The 25671-nt window shown below is 38.9% G+C and overlaps 1 protein-coding gene across 1 annotated transcript; it reads right to left on the reverse strand.

The window, feature by feature from the left end:
* Positions 1-20901: 20901 nt before the first annotated feature.
* On the reverse strand, positions 20902-22109 carry LOC118470620 (uncharacterized). The gene is made up of 2 exons (XM_035950247.2): positions 21881-22109; positions 20902-21625 (listed from the first exon to the last, which is right to left on the reverse strand). The coding sequence occupies exons 1-2, from the start codon at positions 22028-22030 to the stop codon at positions 21362-21364; spliced, it is 414 nt and encodes a 137-aa protein (XP_035806140.1). The 5' UTR covers positions 22031-22109; the 3' UTR covers positions 20902-21361.
* Positions 22110-25671: the final 3562 nt, after the last annotated feature.

The raw sequence follows: 25671 nt of genomic DNA on the forward strand, positions 1-25671 counted from the left end.
ATAAGGAACCAGTCAGATACTGTTCCTCCTTCCCAAAAATTATGTAATTAGTAATATTTTCTTATTTTAAAATATTTTATTGATGGTCAATAAGCAAAAAAAAACACCCACAATTAAATAACACGGTCTTTTATTTGAATATAAAATATTGACACGCTAACAAACACATTAGATGACATCTCTCATTTAATTTTTAGCTTTTGCATGTTTCAAAATCCACCTATATTGAACCACTGGTGTGGAAAATATTTGGCTGCCCTCTGAAAATTGAAGCCTCAAGGCATCAGTTGAACTTCACTGATTCAACTCAGATCCTTTGAGTTGAGCATTTGTTTACCCACAGGACCACATGCACAATGTGTGTGGTTAACTGATGAGACCATTGGTGGAATGACACTCCACCGAGGCCACGACATTCCCTTTAGGAATGTGGCTTTTACTGTAACAGCCACTGTGTTGCTGCCCAAAATAAGGAAAGGAGATAAAGACCTGGTTCACACAACGTTAGAACAATGTCTCTCTCTGCCTCCACTTCTTCACTGCATAGTTGGTTCTGGCAGTAAAAGGTATGTGCTAGAAGCTAGGTGAGATGAGACACCTAGCCTTAAACCAGAGTTCTTCTGGTACAGTTAGCAGCCATGGATCAGGAAAGTTAACATTCCGAAGAAGATGTCTACAGAAGGCAGAATTTTTATCTTCTGAGGAAGGTAAATGTTAAATGCGAACCCTGTCAGCAAGAATTAGTGTATCATTTAACATCAGTGAACATGACAAATTACTTGAAAATGGTGAAGCTGCACAGAGATAATAGATGTCATGTATATATTTTAAACTGTTACTTTTGTTTATGTTCATTCATTTACATAGTTAAAGTGAAATTAAACTAAAATTCAGCTAAAAGAGATTAATTTAATTTAATAAAAAAAAAAAAAAAATACATGTGCCATGCCTCTTCCAATACCCCCAGAAATTCATCTCATAACTGTATATTGGCAAGAAAATGGAACAAATCTAAAATCATAGTGACCAGCTGATTCCAGTTTGACTGATAAAATTCAGGTCATTGTCAGCCCTAGTAAACCGGTATCTCTGTCAATGTAGTCAATGGATTTTGTTTGTCAGTCACTTTACTGTTATTCTCAGCTTTTCAAGAAACTGCATTGTTTGCCTGAGACAATAGTTTCTACATTCAATGTGTTAATGTGGGTTATTAATGATTTAGTTGTGCAAACTGCACAGAGGTCATTGTATGGTCTCTTTTTCATCTTATTTTCTTGTTATTGACATCTACACTGATCAGCCACAGCATTATGACCACTGACAGGTGAAATGAATAACATCCATCATCATGCTATATTACAATGTTCTGCTGGAAAGCCGTGAGTCCTGACATTCATGTGGATGTTTGACATGTACCACCCACCTCAACATTGCAGGTCAAGTAACCCCTCAAACCCCCACTTCCCCTTTGCAGCAGCTTTCCTTGATGTCAGTTGTCACCCTCAGCAGCATAATGCACCCCGACACACCACAAAAACTGCTCAGGACTGGCCCGGGGAACATGGTAGAGCTAAGGTGTTCATCTGGGTTCCACACTCCCCAGATCCAAATCTTATTGAGCATCTGTGGGATGTGCCTGGATAAACCTGATCTAGGTAGATCCCACCCTGCAACCCACAGGACCCACAGGATTCACTGCCACCATCCCCAGAGGTCCTGTGTCCATGCCCCACTGTGTCAGAGGAGTTTGAACAGCATAAAGGGGACCAACACAATGTTAGGCAGGTGGTCATAATGTTGCCTGATCTGTTAACAATACATTTATCACATTTTATCCAGTGAAGCACATGTACACTCAAACTTTAAATTTCATTGACAATAATTACTCATTTACTGTTTTACAGTATACATACTGTATGTGCACAGTGTTTTTCACAGGGGTGTACTCAAGTCTAATGTGTACCGTTTGTTTGTGTGTGTGTAAATGTGTGATTTTGTTATGAATGACCACGTAACCAGAATGGGAATGAGTGGCAATGATGGTTTCTATCACACTTTCTTGTTGCCTCTTAATCACTCAAACTAAATTTCCCCCTCACCAGATTTTATTCCTTAGCCTCTTTTCCATTGCTTCTTCTTTATTGTTGCCCAGTCTTTATATTCCTTCATCTCTCTTTGCTTCCCTCCTCCTCTGTAACCGGAGAAGAAAGCTTTTTTTCTGGGCTTTATTTGTGTTTCTATTATTATTCACCAGAGTGTGCTCCATGTGAACATGTGTGTGGGTGTATGTCACAATGGTGTCTATGCATCATTCCAATGTGTGTGCCACTTGTCCCAGTGCGTTTGTATGTATTATGCCTGCAGTGATGCGTGACTAATTTAAAACCTTGTAGTACATCTCCCCTTTAACAGGGAGGCCAAAAAGCGGAGCATGAAATCTCACCCATGATCATGCAAACACACACACAAACACGCACACACGTAGATTCTCAGGTAGGGAGAGATGGTACACACAAATATACAATACAGATGAAAACACACACATTCACATTCAGTGTGCTCGCACTGTAATGAAATGCCGCCGAAGGAGATTGGTTGACTTACCTGGAAATGGACATTGATGGGAGAGTTTGTGTGTGTTTAAACAGGAAACAAGAAAGCGTAGGTCCAAAACATAGAGGGGGAGAGAAAGGAGAACAAGTTAATGCTGGCATTTGTTGTCATCACCAGGACATTTGTGGTCATGTAGGGAGCAGTTTTTTCAATTATTTCACCGTTGGACATGCATTTACACACATATGCCCATGGAACCAGTGTCAGACAATTGATACATTTTTAATGCTGCATTTGTCAGGGTAATAAGAAGCTGCTGACTGTGAGACGAAGAGAAATGTCGTAGAACTGCGTTTCACTGTTTACCACAGCACTGACAGAGCGTTTAACTGGGAAAGGGTGTTCAGCTTTAACAGTGGACAGATGCAAATTGACACAACCGCTGAGATTTACAAAAACTTTTCAGCTGCTGTATTCAGTTGATATATTTCAAGCTACACCCCACACTTTTTGAAATGTTGTCTCCATGTCTGAGAGGGTCAGGGTGGAAACACACAAAATGGAAAAGCTGCAAGAATCACCGTCTCACATTCATCAGCAGGCAGATTGAACAAGCTGTCGTTCCAAATGTACTGCACTGCATGAGGCTTAGTGAGTTTTTCCACTGACATTTATAAAGTTTTCTTGCAGTACTGGGCCCTGTTTTATAAAGACAAAAAGTGTGGATGAGCCTAACAAATCAGTCAGGGCTAGAGCAGTTCCATGAACAGGTCAATTAAAGCTGATGCAATGAGGATATTTCGACACAGGTTTGAGTTGTCTAGACGACAGAGTGTATGCACTGTTCTTCATCCCGAGAGGTCGAACATGGATTGAATTGATCCACTACGCCAACGGCAGCAGTACAGAGAGAGCAGCAATGTTCACAGCTGCCAAACATATGAAGAATTCAAACATCGAACAACCACAAAAGACCATCCATCTGCTGTAAAGAATACCAGAAAGAAAGGCAAGACCCTGGTGATCGATTGAGCACAAGTAGCAACAAAGTCAGAATGTGATAAAAAAAAATACTTTGATAATTAAATCCATGGTGTAAATGACAAAGGTGATGGGGTAGCTCAGCTCTTCTTAAAAAGACAGGAGCTCCCCTGGAAATATGATCTGTGAATTTTTAGAGGGTCCCTAAAATAACGATAAGTTTTTATGTAGTATCATGTGCAATGTTAGGTTGTTCTTGATATGGGTTATTATTCATGAGGGTAAATAGCAAGTAGGGGCAGTACAAGTCTACAATGCTGCTGGCATTTTCATGATGGTGAAACACTGTGCACGTTTGATAAAGGTATAGTGTATACACTGTAGTAGTAACTGAGGTATTATTTGGGTTCCTTGTGGTCATCTTTTGGTCAGTCAGAAGTTAATGTGGATGGGATGTGGTACTAGTATGCTGCCTGCAAGTCATATGTGTTATATTGCTACAAGAGCTTCCCAGCCTGTTTAGATGAATAAATTGAATTATTTAAACAAGACACAGCTCTTGCCTGCAAAAAATGCATTAACCAACTACACAGAACAACTGGATACAGTTGCAGTCACTTTTTGTTTAAGAATGAATTTGGCTTTATGGCTGTGCTGCATTCAAGTCAATGAATCTGGTATCACTGAACAGTTTGGTGTTGGTCTTGTACAATTTCCAGAAGATTTCTGGACCCTTTTAAAGTAAATTAAATAAAGAAATTAAGTCTTCATCAGGATCTGTTGCACTGGGATATGCTACAAAGGGAAATTTGCAATAGTTTCATGCTTTGATGTTTTGTTTCAGCTGAGAAATATTAAATCAAGACAACTACTCACTACCTCCTTTAATCTGCTCCTCTTGGCTCCTATTGATAGGTATATTTGCTGTCTAACCTATTGTCTTTCTATTAGTTTAGAACCTAAGAGGCAGCACCTTCCTTGTTCACTTCATTCAGTTGTAGAAGGGTCACTCCTCTCATTTACCCTGTATCACCTCAATTAGGAGTCACTTCCACCTCCTGATGATGATGATGCCATTATCCAGCCACTAGCTTCCCTACAACATCAGCAGTCCATCTATACCCACAGTGTAGACAGCTGAGTTTGTGTTTGCTCTCATTAACGAAAAAACTGCAGTAAGGATTTTGCTAGTAAAATGTAAGAATATCAGCGCAGCCTGAAGTTGCATGTGTTCTCATGCAGTGCTTGCGCTGAGAATTCACACACATAAAGCAATGCAGCAAGGCTTTAAAAATGGCTTGAGGATGTCTGGGGCAATATGAAATATGTTAAATTGTTTTACATCCATTTTCTAGCACTTTCAGTCTGAATTGACTGCGGTTGTCATTGACTTTTTGGAGCATAGTATTTTCATAAGACTCACTTGTGAATGTGCCAAATTTGCCAGTTTTTCTGCTGGTATGAGTGCTACATTTTCTTTATTCATTGGAAAAATACATTAACATTGCATGCAAGTTGTTGTCATTTCGAACTTGGAGAAAAAGTTAATATTGATATTATGTGACGATCGGTGTGCGTTTTTCCTTCTGTTTGTCTGTGTGCAACATTACTCAAAAACGGATTTGGATGAAATTTTCAGGGAAGGTCAGAAATGACATAAGGACCACCTGATTAGATATTGGCTGTGATGCGGCTTATTGTCTGGAGACACGGATTTGGTAAAGATTTCTGCATCATTGCAAGATAGCGACACAGCGTCACTGTAACTATGACAACAAGTGAATGCTACGCCAGCTGCCTGCTGACGATCACATGATTACAATCCTACTACAAATTCACCACTGCGGACTTATTGGGACTTATCCGTTGGGAATTATACAACTGAGCACTCTTGGGGGAGTACTGCGTTCTCTGAGTGCTTTTCTTGTTTGATTCTGTTATGGGTAGAACAGTGGTTAAATTTAGCCAATTGTGCACACAACGTGTTTGAGCTGTTCAGCTGGTGACATATTCTCAACAACTGAGTTAATCCACGTCTTAGTAAGTTGTGGTTTGAAAAGGCAATGATCAGATAATGTGACCGGTACACAGACGTTCCTTTGAAGACTGACTATAAAAGACCTCCATAAAAAGCAGCACGATTTCCACATAATACAAGAAATAAACGAGAATGGACTGTTGACACGCTGGAGGCTAGTATATCCATGCAGGCCATAGCCAAACCCTTGAATATCCACAATTCTGCCATTTGTTGTCTAACAAATAGTTTCAGACAGCTCTGGATGGACGTGTCGGTTAACAAGATCTTGTCCCCCAAAATGTCCACCAACTCCGCCAAGGCCTTCAGGAAGAGTGGGACACACTGAATAAGCCAGCATCAACAACCTCATTAACTCCATGCATCACGCTTGTCAGTCGTTACTGATTTGTGATTTCTCGTGTGTGTCCTCACTCTTTATCTATCTGTTACCATTTCCAGTATAGTTGCTTGTTTTGTGACATCTGTTCTTGAGATGCCGTGTGTTGAACTACAAATACTTATTTCCAATATAAAGAATGGATAGAATCTAATAAAATATTACATGTTGTCTATTTTTAGTTTAGTTTAAAGGACTTGTACCTTTAGACAGTTTTAAAAAAATATATATTCTTGAGTTAGAGTTAAACTTTATGTGGACATTATGATTAGGGTCACAAGTCTGACAAAGTTTGGTTGATTAATTGTATTTACATTTGGTCAAATCGTAACATATGTTATCTCATGGGGAGCAGCCAGAGAGACACCCCAAAGCAGCTGTGTGTCTGTGCACCGTCACTCTGGTTGTTATAGGGGGAATCATAGTGATAGTATACTAATGTAATGATAATGCTAATGAACACTGAGCAACAACACTGATTGGAAAAAGCCAAGATGCAAAGTTGCAGTTACTATACGTTTCTTTTTCAAAACTTTGAATGCAGCAAAATTTACTTTTACAATTGCTGCTATCCAAACTACCATTTAAAATCATATTTATATTCTCTTGTTACGATAAGTTGAACACTCACCTCAGAATTAGAGCACCAGTAGTCAATTCCAGTACAGTTCCCAACAAATCCAGCAGCTGCTGTACATTTCATTGAACAAAGCACTGGTGAAACTCAAGTATCGTCTCTGTGGCCTGTGGCCATCAGTAGGTAACAACAATTATAGGTTCAATTGCAGGTTAGAAATTGCAGTACTTAATGTGATGTGTGATGAGTTTGAGGCAGAGGAGTGCTTTTAAAGCACATGAACCTTTACAGAATATATGCACAGACACACACATTTTTGACTTTCCTGAAAACCAGGGTCAAGTGCTCACCTAAGATTGACTAGACACGGTGCATTGGTTGGCTCTGATGCGTCACTGTGTAGGTTTTGGGTCATTTCACTGTGGACTTTGCACATATGGAGGGGCTGTGAGGATTTTCTTTGGCTTCTTCTAGTAGCAGTAATCAAAAGACATGCAGCTTACATTAACTGCCACTTTAAACTGCCTGCAGGTATGAATGTGAGCAAGAATGGTTGTGTGACTCTGTGGTCTGGCCAGAGTGTGCCCTGCCTCTTTGCAGTATTTGTCCTGACATCATGGCTCCAAAATAATCCCACGCATCCATGAGACAACTATTTAGCATAATTGTGATGAAATATGCAAACAGTCACTGTCAACCTCATACTGTCAAAATGTTCTGTGCTGACCTCAAACATTTCTGACTGTCAGTCACTGAGAGAGTACCAATCAACTGCTCGCATCTTTTTTCTTTGGACAGGTTGCACCACCACCTCATAGCTTCAGATGCGTTGCATTAGACAAGCTGCAAAGTACTTAGCAAATAGCAGCAAGTTCACAAATAACATTTAGTAATGTGCTAAAATAAGGAATGTTTAATTTAGTTTTTGTTACCAGATGGACTAACAACCTACTGAAGTGTAGTGTAGTGGAGGAAGACACCAGTTGCATTCCATCTTGTGGATTAATAGGGTATTAAATTAAATCTCCCTGAAATTGGGAATTAAGCACCTGAGAGCTGGATGGCATGTTTTGAAACTGTCTAGTGGTAGCCATCAAAGCTACGCTAACCAGTATATATGTAGATAAACACTGGCTGAGCACTTGATTAATATTACCATACTAATACTGAGAAGGGCCTTCCTTTGTTCTCCAAACAGCCTCAATTCTCCATGTTATGAATATCAAATAATGCTAGAAACACTCCACTGAGACTCTGCTCCTTGTTGTTAAGCTGTTATATCACATGCAAAACTCTTGTTCTACCATCCCAAATATCTATTGCTCTATTGGATTCAGATGTGGTGATTGGAGAAGTCATTCCTCATTTGGACATTTACGAATCAAGTCTGAGATTCAACATGGTGCATTATGAGGCCATATTGTGGCCATACAGCTGTTACTGCAGCTGATAGAACACAAATTAGACAATTGATTAGTTCATTTGTATTTATTCCAGAGAATATTCAATCACTTCAATACAATATCATGTTCAAGGTAGTTTAAAGTTTACCACCTTTACTGTGCAGCTGTCAGATATAAGTAGTTGCACTGATCGGTGAAGTAAATACACTCACGCATCTACCAGTTTTCTATGAGCATTCCTGTCCTGCACCATTTGCAGTGGTAGCTCTTTACCATCATATATTTTTATATTCCTCATTGTTCTCCATCAAAACAACCTGTTGACTGAAGCAGTTGATCACGATCGTTTCATTTTGTGTTGAAGAGAAGAGTCACGTGACGCACTAAACGCCCTCTTTTGTGTGAATGTGAGTCTGAAGCAGAAAGCCTGAGTTAACAGAGGAAGTTGATAGCTGCCTTTGTGATACCCGTTAGTTCTGACAAACCCCAGTCAGAGCTAATGGGTATCACAAAGACAGCTATTAGATAGTTTTTGTTGAGCTGGTTTCCACAAAAAAAGTCCGACTATGTCAAACTTGCTTCGTAGTACTGCCTTCTGCTCTTGCTGTATCCTGAACTGCATCGGATGCAACTTGTATCACGTCCTGCAGCTGATCCTCCATGAACTGGGTATCCGCAGAATACGACAGCAAAATGGGATTGTATTTACATAAAAGGGTCAAAGATTATAATGTACTTAAGCATTCCCCGTTGATTTGCACTGAAATAGCTTGCTGTGAATATATGATATGGTGACATGAAGTCCCACTGTTTACAACTTCAGCCCATTATATTCTCTATTCCCCCAGCTCTCATTCCTCAATACTAATCTGACAAAGCATCGCTTTGATGAGGAGCACTTGTTCTGTGTGTGTACGTGTACTCAGAACCGTGCGTGTTTGTAGTTGCGGTTGTACGCAAGCATTCATATGTGTGTTTGTGCGTTAGGAAGTCAGAAGAACAGCCCCTGTGGAATAGCAATCAGCAGAACAAAACAAGTATTGAAAAAAGAAAGAGATGAATAGCTGTTGAAATAACACAGAGAGGGAGAGGGGGGATGTTGACAGCTCTAATTAAAATCCCGCCCATTAGCTCAGTGTTAATTGGATGATTTATTCTCCCAGGGGACTGACTGACAATCAAATGATGCTGGTGGTATTAAAATGAATGTGAAAATGGCTATTCATGCTTGTGATTTGAGGATGGCTAAATGAAAATTGTTGTAGTTTTGATGGTAGTAACTTGCCCAACACATCAGTCAATCAGAATAACTTGGTCACCATCACGAGTGCTCGTGCAAATTCTCCTCCTATATAGTAGTGCGAGGGGGAAACTTGAAGTGCAAAAGCCTGCATATATACCAAGTAAGAGGGTAGAAGAATGTAAAAAAGCATCATCCTTTACTAGACAAGAAAATATTCTGCTGCTGTTGCAGGTTGGAAGTGGCAATATATGTATAGTCAAGGTTTTACACGTTTTGCCACCTTTTGTTACTCAGGTGAGGTGATTCCACTCTTTGTGTGCCAAGTTATCCTACAGACTACAAGATACATGTCACTCCTGTTTATGACTCGTAAGGCAGCTTTCCACTGTAGGAACTCGAGTTTACAGGAATTATGCAATTTTAACCTTTGTGTTTCCATTGCAATGCAGGATCACAGATTCGATCACACCATCAACTTTGATTACACCAAACAATGAAAAAATAGTAGCTACTGTACATAACTCCAGTTCAATGAGCACATAGAAGACAGAACAACTGACATTTGATATGTTCAACTAATTGATATTTGGCAGATAAAAAGTGGTGCTTGTTATCTTGAAGTTTAACCAGTCAGCACTGAGATGTTGCCTGTGTAATACAGTAGCACTACGAGTTAAATTTTGCTCGAGACCGCAGTATTGTGACTACAGATAAGAGATGCCTGCATCAGAACCACATGAAAACATTTTTAAAAATATTTACTTTTTCAGGAATTTGTTTTAAAAAATACCAATGCTGATAATCAAAAAAATGCAGAATATTGGGTCTGTTAATCGGCCCACAAGTTCCTGCAGTGGAGAGTGGACTACAGTCATCATTACTGTTAATGCAGAAATTGTTTGTGTCTGCTTTGTTAAGTCACTGTCCAAGTTCTGACTTGTGTGTAAAATATTTTTTTAGCTGCTACATATTTGTTTCCCTTACTACATTAGAATGATCCTTAGTCATTCAAATTATTCAAAGATTAAGCTCACACCACGAACAACAGAAACCAAAATTGCAAGCATCTATTTTGGCTCAGTCGGTGTGGTCTAGATTAGTGTCACAAGAAACTAATACAGGAGAATGTTGAAAAAGTTCAAATTTTTATCCAAGATGACTGAGAATAAAGCCCAACTGTCATTATTTGGAGTTTGTTTGCATTATTAGCTGCATTAAATATGCATTACTGGTGGAGGGTTCTGCAATCCTCCTGCATCTGCAGCACGTGGCTCATCAGGAAGCTTGTTTCATGGCTCTTTGGTGTGTGTGCATGTGTGTGCATGTGTGCGCATGTGTGCGTGTGTGTGCATGTGTTCGCGTGTGTGCATGTGTTCGCGTGTGTCCATGTGTGTGCGTGCGGCACGTGCATGGTTGTAATCCACTAAACCGGATGTGTGCTTTTGAATGTGCTGACGAGTTTAGACAGTAGTGTGCTTACGTGCATGTGGGTGGGGTGTGTATATTTATGGTCACATATTTATATGTTGTGTGTATGTGTGTGTGAGCCTCTAAGATTGGCTGAGTTATTTAGATATCCCCCTAGTCCTTCAATAGAGGACTTCAAATTGATTTAGCTGAATTGCCTTTCAAAGCTACTTCAATTTCACCCCTATGCAAATTTGCACTCTTCTCTCTGTCACTCCCTCTCTTTCTCCCTCCCTCCCTCACCCCATCCTCTCCATCCTTCTGTCTTAGTCACCCCACCCACCTCCTTGCAACTTTCCTCTCCATCCTCCCTCCTTTCTATCCTTCCTTCCCACTGTCTTCTTTTATCCTTAATAAGCATTCCACCTCTCTCTAGTTTTTTTTTTATTTCCGCTTTTCATGTCCCCTCTCACCTCCCCTCTCTCCTTGGCTGCATAGTCACTCCCAATAATAGTGTGCAGCAACTAAGAGGCCATGTGTTAACGTACTGGTCTCACAGCCAGTTAGTCAGCTTGTCAGCAACGTGTGTGTGTTTGAGTGTGTTAGGTTGTGACAGCAAAGCAGTGAATCATTTAGTTAGCTCCCCTTGTCCGGGCCGCCGGTCTGAGTCTGGTTGTGTGTGTGTGTCTGTCAGGCGAACTAAGAGACCTTGACAACATCAACACAATTGTAAGTCCATAAAGCGGCGGCAACGTTTTAGCTTATGTACCTGGAAATTACTTCTGGCATAAACCGCTTGTCAGCTTGCACACACTTAAACACACACACACACACACACACACACACACACACACACACACACACACACACACACACAGGTGAAACACACACAGATATACACACTGACACTGTCCTGGACACACGCAGACACACAGACAGATGCATAGGCCTGTCATGCTGATAGTGAGGTTAACTGATTCACACAGACACACACAAACTCTCTCCCTGTTACAGCAGACACATGCTAACACACTGTGCCTGTAAAGCAGACACACTCGCGCTGCACACAAAACACACACTTGCGTCGACGTATAAATCTGCGCACACACTCTTGCTCAGGTTCTCCGGTGCTGCATCTTTTACTGAGGAATCGTTAAATTTTTTTGATGGATTCAGCAGTAGGAGGTCGGACTGAGATAGTGTCTATTGATTTTATATTTGGCAGACTACGCTCTGGCCACTTAGTCCTGCTATATACCTTACTCTCCCTCCCTCTTTTTCTCCCCCTTTCTCTCTTACACACAACATCAGTCTCTCCTCCATATTCTTGTCTCTCTTCATACACAAACCCTTTTCCCCTTTTTCGCTCACTTGGCGTCTTTCTCTCGTTTTATATCCGAAATGCTCCTTTATACTCCGTCCTCAGCTCATCCTTCATTCTCTCATCTCACATGTGCTCTGTCCATCTTCACACATTTGCTGTCTTCATCTAATTTTCCCCCAATATTTCTCTTGTTTTCCTTTTTCATCCATGAGGCTTTCCCTGTCTATTACATTCCCTCAGCCATCCTCCTTCACTCTATTTCCCTCTAATCCTTTCTCTCCTCTTTTCTGCTTCTTCACCTGTTTTACACCCCATCCATCCAGTCCCCCTCCCTGTTTGCCTGCCTGCCATTTTCTGCTGCCTCATCTTTTTATTACTTTTTTCCTCAATCCTTCCCTGCTTCCTTTTGTCCCTTCTCTGCCACTTTATGCTTCCTAAGATTTTCAGCCAGTGCTCTTTGCTCGCTCTCATTCTTTTTTCTTTTCTTTCTGCCATTTTTAAACATGCCTTATACCAACTTCCTCCAACCCCATACATTTTTCTCTTTTTCTATCCCTATCTTGTCTACTATTCTTATATACCTCTTTTATTCTTTTTTATCCTTTCTTTCCCCGTTCATTTCCACCACCCCTTCTTCTGTTATTCTCTTCAGCTTTCTTCTGTCCTCACTCATCCTTTCTTCTATTTGATTTTGTCATTCACCGCCTTGTCCAACAAGTTTGACAGTTGTTCTAGCCTTGACATTTGGATTGTCTTTTTGTCAATATTCTCCTCAGTCTGCTCACAGTTTTTGTGTTTCTTCCCCTTTCTTTCCTCTGTTCCAACATGTTTTTTGTAAAGCTGCTAACATTTTCAAATATTATATATGATTGTCAAATTATACATGAGAGGTTGGTATAGTCGACCATAGTCACCATAAACTCATGAGGCCATGATCAGGAAGATTTGTTGCCTTTTATTTGCAAGTCAGTGATAGATTAGGAGATTGTGAGGGTGGTTGTTGACCTATGATTTCCCCTCGCTTCTTTAATGGAAGCTAATTTAAATAATTTAAGGGGGGGAAAAATTCTGGTCTTGTGAAGGAGTTCTACTACATCTGACCAAATGGAACCATGGAGTGAAAAAAAAACTCACCCATTATGAAGGAAAATTTGAAATTCGGATGGTAGATTCTACAATTTAACTATCAATTTGTCAATCTGCTTCAAGCTTTACTGTCTCCTGAACAGTAGAGAGGTTTTTTTTTTCAATCTTCAATTATCATCAAGCCACATTGTCAGAGATTTGCCATTAGGAAGAGGTGGGTCTTTAGAAGCAACTTTAAAGTTTGCAAGGCTTGTTCAGTTCTTATATGAAAAGGTTTGCTGTCCCAGAGATTAAGAGCAGCTACTACAAATGTTTGATCACCTTTTGTGTGCCTAGAACTTCCAAGAACATCCAGTTGGTTGACCTCAGTGCTCTAACTGCAGTAAGGTGATGCAAGAGCCCTGCTAGATAGTGTCAACCTTTAAAAACAGGTAATAACATGTTAATATCAGTCCTTAAATGGACAGGAAGCCACTGGAGGAAGGCCAATCCTGGAATTATGTGATCATGCTTTGTTATTCCTCTTAAAAGATGAGCAGGATCTGCGGTTCAGTTTTTGCTTCATCATTTAGCTACCTGTCCTTCTATTCATTTTTTATGGCTTATCCTGGTCGTTGTGGTAACAGGCGAAACAAGGTAGCCTGTGTGTTGTTGTTTTTCTTTCTTCATCCTCCAGCTCTTTTTGGTAGCATTCCCACACCAGATGGAATATTTTATCCCACCAGTGTGTTCTATGTCTGTGCTATGTTTTGTCCAAGTGGGGCAAGTTCTAAACACTTCTACAGCCCCACGTCTGCTTTATATTTCTGGGTGAGGCTCTGATTAAGACTGGAACCTTTAATAGAAAACTACCTGATCACAGAGAGTGGACTTGCAGGTTGGGTGCATTGCCAGTTAACCCTCTGACCATCGAGCAGTTTCTGGGGGGAGTTTTGCTCCTGTCACATTCCAGCATCACTGTGGGCTCATTTTTCACTGCAGTAGTATGTACTGCTTCACAGTGGAAATGGCAACAACCATGACTACAAATTGACAAATCTCAGAAATGTCTTCTCTACAATATTACATAGTTTTCATGCCACAAATCCTAAAAACAGAAAAGTTGAAGTTATTTGATTATGCTATTATTACATTTGATAATTTTTTTTTTCATTTGCTTTGCTACGTACATTTCTAATTTGTACCATGTTTTTCTCCTATCTACTCTGTATAAAAGCAGCCTGCATTCATTCTAGTTCAGCCCCAAAGTTCCAACATTTTTATCGCATGGCTGTTGGACGTAGATGAGTCAGTAATGGCTTCATGGTTTAACAAAGGAGTGTGTATTTTTTTGTTATTTGCAGAATCTGGTTAGAGCACTCTGTTTATTTTAGCATGTTTTAAGTGAAACATGTTGAAGAATGTGACAAAATATGATTTTAGGCTTAGGTATGGTCAACTTTCTAGCTGAAAGACACGTCACTAGGCAGTTCAAAGGCTTTCGGAAAGCAAAGTACGGCAATTCCTTGTGTTTTGTTAATTTCTGGCTCTGATAAATAGTATGATGTTGTTGATTTATTTATGTATTTTAAAGATAGCATGTCTTTCAAAGGGCTGCATGGTGATTTGGTTGTTAGCACTGTTGCCTCACAGTTACAAGATCCATGGTTCGCGTCCTGGAGTTTGCATGTTCTCCCTGTGCATACGTGGGTTTTCAATAGGTTCTGTGGCTTCCTCTTTCCTTTCTTTCTCTTTATAGTAGATTGGTGACCTGTTCAGGGTGTTGACTGGGATAGACTCCAGCGCGCCTGCGACCCTACACAGGTTTAAGCGGTGTATAGATGGATGTCTTTCAAAGTCAAGGACAGGTTTTTGGATTCAGAGGGTTGTGCAGCAGGCGAATGTGAGGCTCTTGACATGCAGACTCCATGTAATTTAGCCGTGGTAGTGGTCATTTGCATGGCACTGACATAGATGGGGAATTGCAGTGCAGGGGCAGCAGTTATTGTCAAAAATGTGGTCATGGTGCCCAAACTAGTCATTAGGGCTCAGAAATAAAATCTGTGCAATATAAAATTTCAATCAAGTAAAAAAAAAAAAAAAACTGTATGTTTTAACCCCTGAAACAACTGCAAAGAGAAAGTGACTCTTCGATAAAAATGTTCACAACTTAGGGACTTGCATCCTGTGACAAAAAATGTTGCAGTTACCCAAGACCAACAGGTTGGTGATTAATATTTTCAAACTTGTGATTTATGGATTTTAGAATTCACGTAGACGGCTCAGAAACTCAAACTAGTTTAGGAAATGTTTTCCTCTATTGTTGTCTTCTTTCCTGCCTGCTTTCCGTCTTTCTCTTCTGTTTATTAGCTTATTTAACAGGGACCATGCACAACACAACCGATGGGCCAGAAACTCTCTGTATAGCTAATTTACATCTGCGATTCCCTCTCTGTGCTGTGCTTCCCCCTCTTTTCCTCATCAAGTTTTATTGTGTGAGTGTGAATGTGCAAGTGAATAAATCATTGTCTGAACAGAGCAGATTATATTGTGCACAGGATCGTGTCAATGCTTTAGTTTGCATATGTGCATGTGTGTGATGGGGAGTGAGCTCATGGTGGGTGTGTGACTGAGGAGTTAAGGCTAATATTTGCTTTGTGTCTTTCTTTACTGTAGTCATTCTACCGTGACACCTGTTTGAACTAATTAACTGAGTTGACTGAAGTGATTAGATCTATATTCCAGTACCAATATAAATAATCCTGGAGCGTAATGGTCTGTCACTCCGAGCCTCCACCCATGTCAGTATATGTTTATATGAAACTCCCTTTTCTTTCTCTTCGCCCTCTTTCACTCTCCCACATCTTTTTTAATATTTTCTTTCAGCGTGTTTAGTTTATTGAAGCGTTAACTGTATTATTCTAATAAAGAGACTACATATGCACATATTTTTACCAAACTCAACACAGAATTTTGAGTGTTTTCAGACAGATATTCAAATAAAAATAAGTTCCTGATTTCATAATCAGTTATTTACCTGTTTCACTTTGCTTAATGTCATACTCTTTTCAAAAGCACGTTTTTGTCTAATTTCCTGTAACAATTTCATTTTTTAATACAAACTGCAAAAAACACAACTTCATTGCATATTAGAATAATGTTTTTAGATTTACAGATTACTGGCTGCATGGGCTGGGAAGCTGTAGAGACCATTGAGAAAGATAGCGAATATTCACATGGCTAAACTGCTCCTCACAACATCTCAGCAGGCTAAAGCTCAGACAGAGACCAATAATCCTAAAATCAAACTGCAAATCATTTTCTGCCATCTTTCCCTACATTCAAACAATCTCCAAGTGGAAAATGCAGCGGATGCGTGCTTGTTGTTCATTTGATTTGGGAATTTAGCCCCGTCTGGTTCTTAACCACCATGAGGGTCTAAGAAGACGCGTGTTCTCTTGAATCCTGGTACATAGATAAAAGTGCTGAGCTTTTCGTGAATGTACTCATTCTTCGAGTACCCATTGGATTTCTTAATTTATACTACCTTGACATAAAGAGAAGAACAACAAGGGGGTACAATAATAGCAAAGTGAACATTGTCTCCCTCCTGTCTGTTGAATGGCCTCTGTACCAGTGGTATATGTGAATTTGATGGTATCTGGGGTAACTGCTCTGCGACATTACTTGTATAATGTTCTCTGTGACTCTGGTTAAGCTTCATCAAGTTGGGAAGAAATAATTTTGGACTTTGCTTTGATATTACTAGATTGTACAAGTACACAAAAGACTCTATATGCTTTTTGAACTGTGGGAATAGGTTTGTTTGTAAAGTCTTGGATTTACCAGGCAGATGGTTTAGATTGTATATAGATGGCTCATTCCATCTTAAATATTTTTTTTTTAAAACGGTATGTACTTGACCATCTCTTCTTTGCCAGAATTTTTAGAGTGTAATCCAAATAGAATATGGTTCTGGGTGAAATTTTTTATTTTTGTTTTTTAAATGGGCACATTTTTCATTTTCAGACCCCACTCTGTAGACATGCACCTTGGTTTGGGTGACTTATCATATAATTTTGTGCAATTTATTTAGGAATTGTGACTGCATGAGGTCATTAGAATGATTTTAGCATAAGATAACCATGCCCAAATGCATAGATATGTTGGGGTTCTGGAAATTTTCTGGTGGGAAATTTTCATGCCCTGACATATATTTAAAGATCATTTGATGCGTGCATGTGAGAAAGAGTTTAGTTTAGAATATATCTCATGATCATTGTGAAAATCGTTTGATGGGGTCAAGATGTATTCTCATGCTTTGTGTTCCATTATGGATAAATGTGGCCTTCAAGACCAATGTCACAGCTGGACTCAGAGATTACTTGATCTGCTTGTCAGACATTGTAGATTGATAATTCATCACATGATGACAAATAACAGTGAAAATTTCAGGCTTTTGTCTTTAATAATTTTTGAGATATTGCCATCCAAACGTAGCATCACATTTAATGTGTGAGAAAGTGTGCTGAAAGTGGGTCTATGGGCATTTTTTTTATTATTATTGTTTTCTTGGAAGCACTTTCTGTTTATGTATGTGTCTAAAATGTTATAATACCATTTCAGATATCCATATTTTATAATTAAAAAAGTTTCAAGCAAATCAGAGATGGTTGAATAGAATGGCTGTGAAATTTGAGATGAAATAACCCAGATAGAACATAGTGGAGAGTTGCATTTTGCAAGGTGTGAGATCCAAAGTTTTTACCATTTTAGCAATACTAAAGACAAAACATCAATGTAACTCCTTTAAATCTGTGACTAAAAACTGCTGCAACCAATTGAATGAGCAACAGCAATGACTTTTGTACGCTTTAAGACAGTACTGCAAGATTTGAGCCCAAATTAGTCTGTTGCATGCTGGCAGGAAACGGTTTAAAAAGTCCTTTTCTAACCTACTCCAGTGTGCAACAGTAGTGCACCGTATCTGAAACACTGCTAACACACCTGATAATGCGTATCCCAAGACTATTCATGTACCCATTTGGCACACGGGAGCAAGTGTAAACCTGAAGCAGGAGTTTGGTTGCTTAGTCTTCTATGTAAATACTACGGTGGAAGGACAGCAATAGCAAGAAGCAGGACTAGAGTTCTCCTTAACTGCACAGTAGCTGCAGAAATGATTTGTTCTAAAAATTAAAATGTATTACTATGTCTTTTTCTGTCATCCTCTCAGCATACCACCACCCTCTCCTCCTCCTTTGCCCTCCCTCATGCTTCCCACTTCCCTCTTTTCTGTGCTCTCTGTCTTGCATGAGCGGCGACATCTTGTTGCAGTCTGTTGGTTGTTCCTTATCATGCCTCCGACCAAATAAAGAAACACACAGTCTGACAGAGCAATCAGGCAGCGAGGGAGAGTTTTTAGCCTTCTATTTGTCTGCCTGAAACAAATGAAGCCGGCAGGGGCACTGGCTTACATCAGGGGACAGCTTGTTGCAGATAATGCTCTCATTTGGAGGGAAATTGACCCTGGGCACTGAATCTGCAACAAGATAAGTTATTCTTGCTAGAATGCATGTAGGACTTTATTGGAACAAGAGAGAGAGAAGGGGTGAAAGATGGAAATACGGATCAGGAAGAAACAGAGCAAAACACAACTTTAATATAGTGTGGCCGCTGTTTATATGGAGCAGAGTGGTTTTCCTGACCACATACTTCTAAAACATCCTCAGTGCTTCTTGTCATATGTTAAATATAATAACAAACTAAAATACATTCTGAATCACATTATGCACTGTGTATAAATGTACTACAGCGTGTCCAAATATTCTTTCAAGAATAGCACAGTATGGCAGGTACAGCTTGTGTACACATTGCTGTGTATTTTTCACTTTCAGTACATGAAAAAAATTAAGTATTTCAAAATTAACATCACCTGAAAAGCACATTTTGACTAAGTCTTCCTGTTACCAGTAACCAAATTTGGTATCACAGGGGAGTGTTTGCACCCTGAGCAAGTAACAAAATGTTCAACTATAAAGGTATGATGTCGGTTTCATCAAACTAGTATAGGCATTAGTAACTATAGTGTAAAATTAGGACACCAAGTACTGTAAGTATATTAAATGCAACGTGAGTTTGAGTACCAAGAGACATTTCAGCATATTTATGATCAATTTGATAGTACATGAGCTCCAAAATATAATAACAAAAATAACATATCCTGACATTCAGGGTGGTTCTGTTATGATAAAATTAGATATTTTTGATAAACTTTCTATACAACCTTTACCTTTAGTTAAACTTGGGACATATTGTTCACTCTTCTTCCTTCTGAACATCTCCTCCTTCTTTCTGTGTCATCATAGTAGTTGTCTCCTTCACCTTTCAGAACATGTTTTTTGTTTTTTTTTAGTTTTTCCTTCTTAGGTTGTACAATGTATAGCCAATCCTGTCATTCCATTCTCATCTAGAGGGCAGTGCTGTGCTCCAGCCAGCAGGATGGTTTCTCTGTGTGCGCAGGAATGCAAATATGCTCACAAGTGAGTAGATGATATTTGACTAGTCTCTGTGAGTGTGCCTGTGTGCATGTTGTTTAAATGTGCTCACATGTAGATAAGTCTGCTCTCCAGTATGTCATATTTAACTTGCAGAAGGGATGCATTCAGGGCTGTTTGGTTAAGCAGACAGAGCGTGCCTGCAGGGTCCTCCAGGGCCCAGACCTCAGTGATCCCATTACACCAGAGCCACCAATACTCTCCAGAATCTATCACCTCCAGTGTACTGGTTAAACCTGTCATACACTCAGCATGAAGAAATGCGATGATCGTTTCTGTACTTTGATCGATTTTTGCTGTTGAAATGTCCAAACACAGCTCAGTTTACATTTTTGACATGATAGTTTGTTTCAGGAAAGTATAGTGTTGATTGCTGAGCTTTAAAAAGTGACATTTTAAGATACGTTTGTGTTAGGTGCCAGTGAAAAATAACTCAGTCAATTTGTATTCAGTAAAATGAAGCCAGACTTGCACAAATACCAAGCAATCATGTCCTTTTAGCCTGCAGTGAGTAAATGTCACTTGGAAACATTACATCAGAGCCTGTTTAAACAATATTCATTAATATAAAAAAATTATAAAATATCCAATGAATCTGTATTTTTAGAAATGGTCATTTCTTTGTTTACAATATTTGGCCATAAAATCACACTATTTTTACATTGCTTAAACTAACGAAAAATATAATTTTACATATATTTGAGATTATATAAATGTCAAATTTTATAAATTTAGGAATTGAAAAATTGTAATTTTTTTTTTAAACTGCGATTTTCTTTGCGTTGTTTAATTACAGATAGTAACTAGTAAAGTCATAGAAGAAAGTAGTAATTTACATTCACAAAGTACATTTTTTAAAGTACTTTTTCTTTCATCCGTAGTGCCAAATTTTCCCCTTTTTTCCCTGTATACTTAAAAAAAATTGTAGCATTGTCTCCAAATATGGTTGCAAAATGTGACTAAACGGTCACAATCTGAAGGTCTGTTAACTTAAGTATTTTATTATCCCTGTTTCCACCTTTAGCTGGATGCTGTCTGTGCTCCATCAAATTGTCAATTAACTTGTGAACATAATGGATCAGATGGGACAGATTTTCTTTTTCTGAGCAGCTGTGGCTTCTCTTTATTTATTTTATTGTTTAACCTTTATCTAACCAGGAAATCCCATTTCCCCTCCTCCCCTTTCTTTTGAATATGTTTCTACTAATAGTATTTCAGATATCTTGCATGTTAAGCCACACTGAGTCAGGCCTGAAGTGCTGCTGATGACCACTAGAACTGCAAAAATGAGTACATGTACAGTTGTGCTACAATGAGAACTTGGATTTGCAACTTTAGGAAACTAAAACTGATGTAAGTATGCTCATAAACAAATACTATTGCCTTCATTTTATTCATCACTTTCTCCTTTAAAACAGAATTCTCTCAGGAAATAGTTGTGGCATTGCAAAAAAAAAAAAAAAGATGCTGGGCAGCTGCAGTGTTTCAAAAGCCAACAATAATAAGACAAAATGGTGTTGTGAACACAGTTTGTAATTACAAACAAATTACGGTGATGGATTTGTGTTAATGCTTCACCTGTTTAACAGCTTGTTACCAAACACTCACTGGTGAGTGAATTTGGCAAAACACTGGCATTTGACAGTAGAGCTTAAAATGTTTTTTGGAATCCAACAACATGGAAAAAAACATGGAACAAGAACAATATTGTTGGAAAAAAGTATAAACAAAAATATCCAAAATAAGTTGCATTTTACAACCAAATATTTCAACGAGACGGTGTATTTTTCCACACTCCACATTGAACTCTTTCATTTTCAAGAGCAGGTTACATTTAGGTGCACTTGTACAAGAGCTTTACAACACCGCCGTCCTTCACAGTGCACTGTATATGCTGGAAACGGTTGCCTTGGGAGACCATGTCCTCTACGCAGGTTCCCAGGTGGTCATCATCACCACGAAGCCCGCCATCTTTTTCCCAGACCTCAATTCTCATGAAGTTGGTGCTGGGAGAGTAAAATCTGAACGTCTGCCACCATCCTGGGTTGGAATTTGAATGAATGACTCTGGTTCTTTGGGTTTTGCCATCGATTTGCACCTGTTAAATCAAATCGGACAAATGTAAACTGTTTCATTAATAATAATTCCATAGATTCCTTTAAAAGCAAAGTCATTTCCTTTTCGTTTTAGTGACAGTGCTGGTTGACATTTATCCATTCATTAAGTTAAATGTCAGGGCGTTACTAAAGGTTCACCATGTCTTTTGAAATTGGTTTTACGATGAATATGATAAGAGAGAAGACAGGTAGCACATCTTGTAATATTTTTTTTTAAAAGATTGCCAGTAACTTACCAAAACATAAGGATCTGGGTCTGCAAGTCCGTCACCTGTAAGACCGATGCCATTTGTCACCCAGACTTCCACAGTTTTGCCAATACATGTACTGCCTTCAGCCATGAATGATACAACTGCCAACAGGCAGGTGAACACAACAAGCTTCATCTTCAATCTTTTCTTCACCCTTAGAGAGAAAGAAAGAGAGAGAGAAATGGTTGAAATATCAGACGAACTTGACAGTTTTATAGAGACCTGCACAGGTATGCTCCCCACCCCTCTGGGTTTGTCTTCATGTGTATTTACTCAGTACGTACACCTCATTTAACATGCTACAGCTGGGCGGAACATGCTTTAAAATGTAATGCAGTGCACCACCCACTGGTATTTCCTCAATATTAAAGTAAAATTTTTACCTTTTTGGCAACAACAAAGACAGAAAATGCGTAAGGTTTGTAAAAGTAGAATTTTGTGTCAGAGCTTTTTAATTTCATTACATATGACAGGTTTTATCAGCTCATGACCTTGTAATTTCATCCTTCATTCAAACATGTACTTTCATTAGATGTCATGCACAAGAAAAATATGCAGATTTGAGACTACATGGTAAGCAAGTTGCATTTGTTGCATACAACTTGTTTTTTAAAATCTTACTCTTTGAGAGTTTTTAGTTTTCCTTTTCTTTATAGTTCATTACATGTGAAGAGATATAGTACCTCAAAGCATTTTTTCAAAGCTTAATTAGAGTTTATGGTAACATATGTGAAATATTCTGTGACAATTATGTGATCTAGACAGTTGTAGGTCATACAACAGTGTTTTGAATAGTACATAAGAACCACAATTTGATTTTAGAACAACAGTTGAGTCATGAGTTCCATATGAATCCTGAAATTGCATTTAGCAGGCATGCCCTTGTTTTAGTGATTGCAAGTAGTGCTGAAACGATTCCTCGAGTTATTCGAGTAATTCGATTACTAAAATTCCTCGAGACAAAATTCTCTGAATCGAGGCTTCCTTTAATCAACTACGTGCTAGACCTCAGGTCACGAAATGCTGAACCGAGGCTGGATCCAGACTTCATTTAATACAAACCGAGTCCTTAAATTTGACAGGACACTTCTATTTTAACCAGCGCAGCTTTTCTATTGTTTATGGCAGGAGTGTCCAACCAGTCTGTGGTCTAAACGGTCATCTAAACTAGCCGTCAGTGGACTAAACAAGGACAGATTCAGTAACTGCATCGCTTATTTCTCACCTCAAATACTTTCAGAAATACTTTTCCCTTTTATTTTTGAAATAAAAGAGAAAGTTTGCGGCCGAGCCGTTATGTATATCCGACTCATCTGTCGGACTGTCAAGCAGACAGCTCGGTCACATGACCATGTAGTGGCCTGCTGAAGCTCAAGCGCTGTCATGTGACAATATTGTGGCCTGCTAGTGACCGCCTACCATGTGTGCGATTTTCAGATGCGGCGCATTTACATGCTGGAAAAACACATCTAGTGGACACACACCTTCACTATATGTTTTCTTAAAGTATTCAGGCACCGTGCCGGAATTCCGGCATGCGGTGCCAGCGTTTGGCTCAAAAAAAAAAAAAAAGATAGGACTACATTGCCAATCTACCAATGGAATGAAGGGAACGCAGCTTTTGCTCTCAACCAAACTAATATCACTAGCCAATGGCTTAATGTAGAGTGGGTGCGGGTCTTAGAAAGACGTTGAGATCCAGCTGCATTTGAGTCCATACTGGCACGCAGAGAGTGCAGTATTCCGCCAAGACTTCTCAGTGGTTGTAAAATTTACCGTGCTCAGTTCCGCTTTTGATGCTTTAACGCGCATGCCTAGTGCGGAATCTGATTACTCGATTAATCACCAGAATAATCGATAGAATACTCGATTACTAAAATAATCGATAGCTGCAGCCCTAATTGCAAGCTTGTGAACACATACCAGTCCCATTCTGTCTCGCTTTGAAAAATTTAATTTTGCTAAAATGATTTTTGCCAGAGCCAGTTTTGCTATGCTATAGTTTGCACATATGTTTTCTCTTAAATGTAAGAAAAATGTAAGAGAAATCATAGTTGAACAGCTAGAATATTTTACACAGTGCATTGGTCTGTATGCTGATGTGGTGGTGCCCAGCCAATACTGGCTTAAACAACACTAAAAAGCAACATTACCCAGCTAACAAATCGTAATTCAAAACAGGAACTATCTTATCTGCCTTGTCAGACAGAGAGAAACATTCTTTCTGTTGTTTTGCCCTGCAGATATGTATATAGTGAACGTTTGTACATAGTTAGCTTTTTTCTTTTTTTTTCCTTGACTGCAGACATAATGTTGTTTTGCAACTTTTATTTGCAATATTCAAATGGTTGTTAGTTTTGCCTGTGGACAAATTCACTGCAAACACAGGAATTACACAGTGATGTAAAAAAAATCAAGCTTTTTTAATTCTACAGGCCCCTTTTTATTTTGTGCAGTGATGTCGCTAACACATAAAGTTTAGCCAAGGAGTAGCTTAATGAATATTTTCTTTATCTTGTGCCATAAGCCCTCGAAGCACATGATTGCACGACAACATGCAACAAAGTGTTTGAAACTGTAAAGGAAAAGCAACGCTGCTAAAATGTGATATTTGGCACACTCCAACATGGACTAAATACCATGAAGGGAAGAGGGGTGATGTGGTGAGTAATGTATGAGGAGGAAAGAGGCTTGGAGAGGGAAACAAGAGAGGCTGAATGATTGACATTCTGTCTGCTCTGTGTTTCAGCAAGTGAGGAGTAGAATCAATGGTCTCGCTTGGCTAGCCATAGTAAAAACTCCCCCTCTTCCTCCCTTTACTTAACTCTTTCCATCTGCCTGTGTCTAAAACTGATCTTCATATTCACACATTCTTTCTCTTGTGGATATCCATCTTTTTTTTTAAACATTAACATTTTTATACTCTAATCCCCACCACTCCTTTTCGTTTGGACCTTTCCTTCCCATCTTTATTTTTGTCATGGTGCAAATGTAGCTGGGTTATATAGCTGAAATTTGTCTTGGTAAAATGTTCAATAAAAATAATTAGTAATTAAAATAAAATTGAACATGTTTGTAATGAAGACCAACACATAAAAAGTTTATTTTGACATGAACCACCTTAATTTCAATTTAACCACTTTATTTATCAAGACACACAGGTAACGGGTAGCATTTTTTAATGTTAACACAACCATAAAATGCGCACACAAATAAGTAAATTCACACACTAAAATAATAAAAGGTTAAGAATAAAAGATTGTTTTCACCTTGATACACATTAAATAAAGAATGCAAGTAAAATAAACTGAGGTAATCTGAGCTCATTAAGAACATTAATAAGGTACCACGAATAAACCTAAAGAGAAAACATTTTGAAATTATTCACAAAAAAAAATGTGTGCATTGTAAAAGTGATTTGTAAATGCAGGCTTAAGTATCACCAGACAGGCATCATGCACTGCAATGCTCTCTGCACACACACTCACAAATCTGTCAGTCCTCAGAGCAGGCTAATTGCCGCTTAATTTAGTTCTGATTAGTCGTTAACATCATTGTGTGTGTATTTTTTTTTTTTTTCACTAATTCAGAAAGAATTCATCACTGCATACTGGAGTCAAGTGTGTCAAAACACCATGTGATTACATAAAAGCATGGGACCATCCTCTCAAAGTCCAAGGACATATGGATCAAGTTCACTGCTGATCTCAAGAGAACTGGAGAAAAACTGAACAAACCAAAATTATAACCGTATCCGAGTCTAAGTTGACCCCCAC

This window comes from Amphiprion ocellaris, chromosome 6, assembly GCF_022539595.1.
Source record: "Amphiprion ocellaris isolate individual 3 ecotype Okinawa chromosome 6, ASM2253959v1, whole genome shotgun sequence".
In the NCBI taxonomy this organism is placed as follows: Eukaryota; Metazoa; Chordata; class Actinopteri; family Pomacentridae; genus Amphiprion; species Amphiprion ocellaris.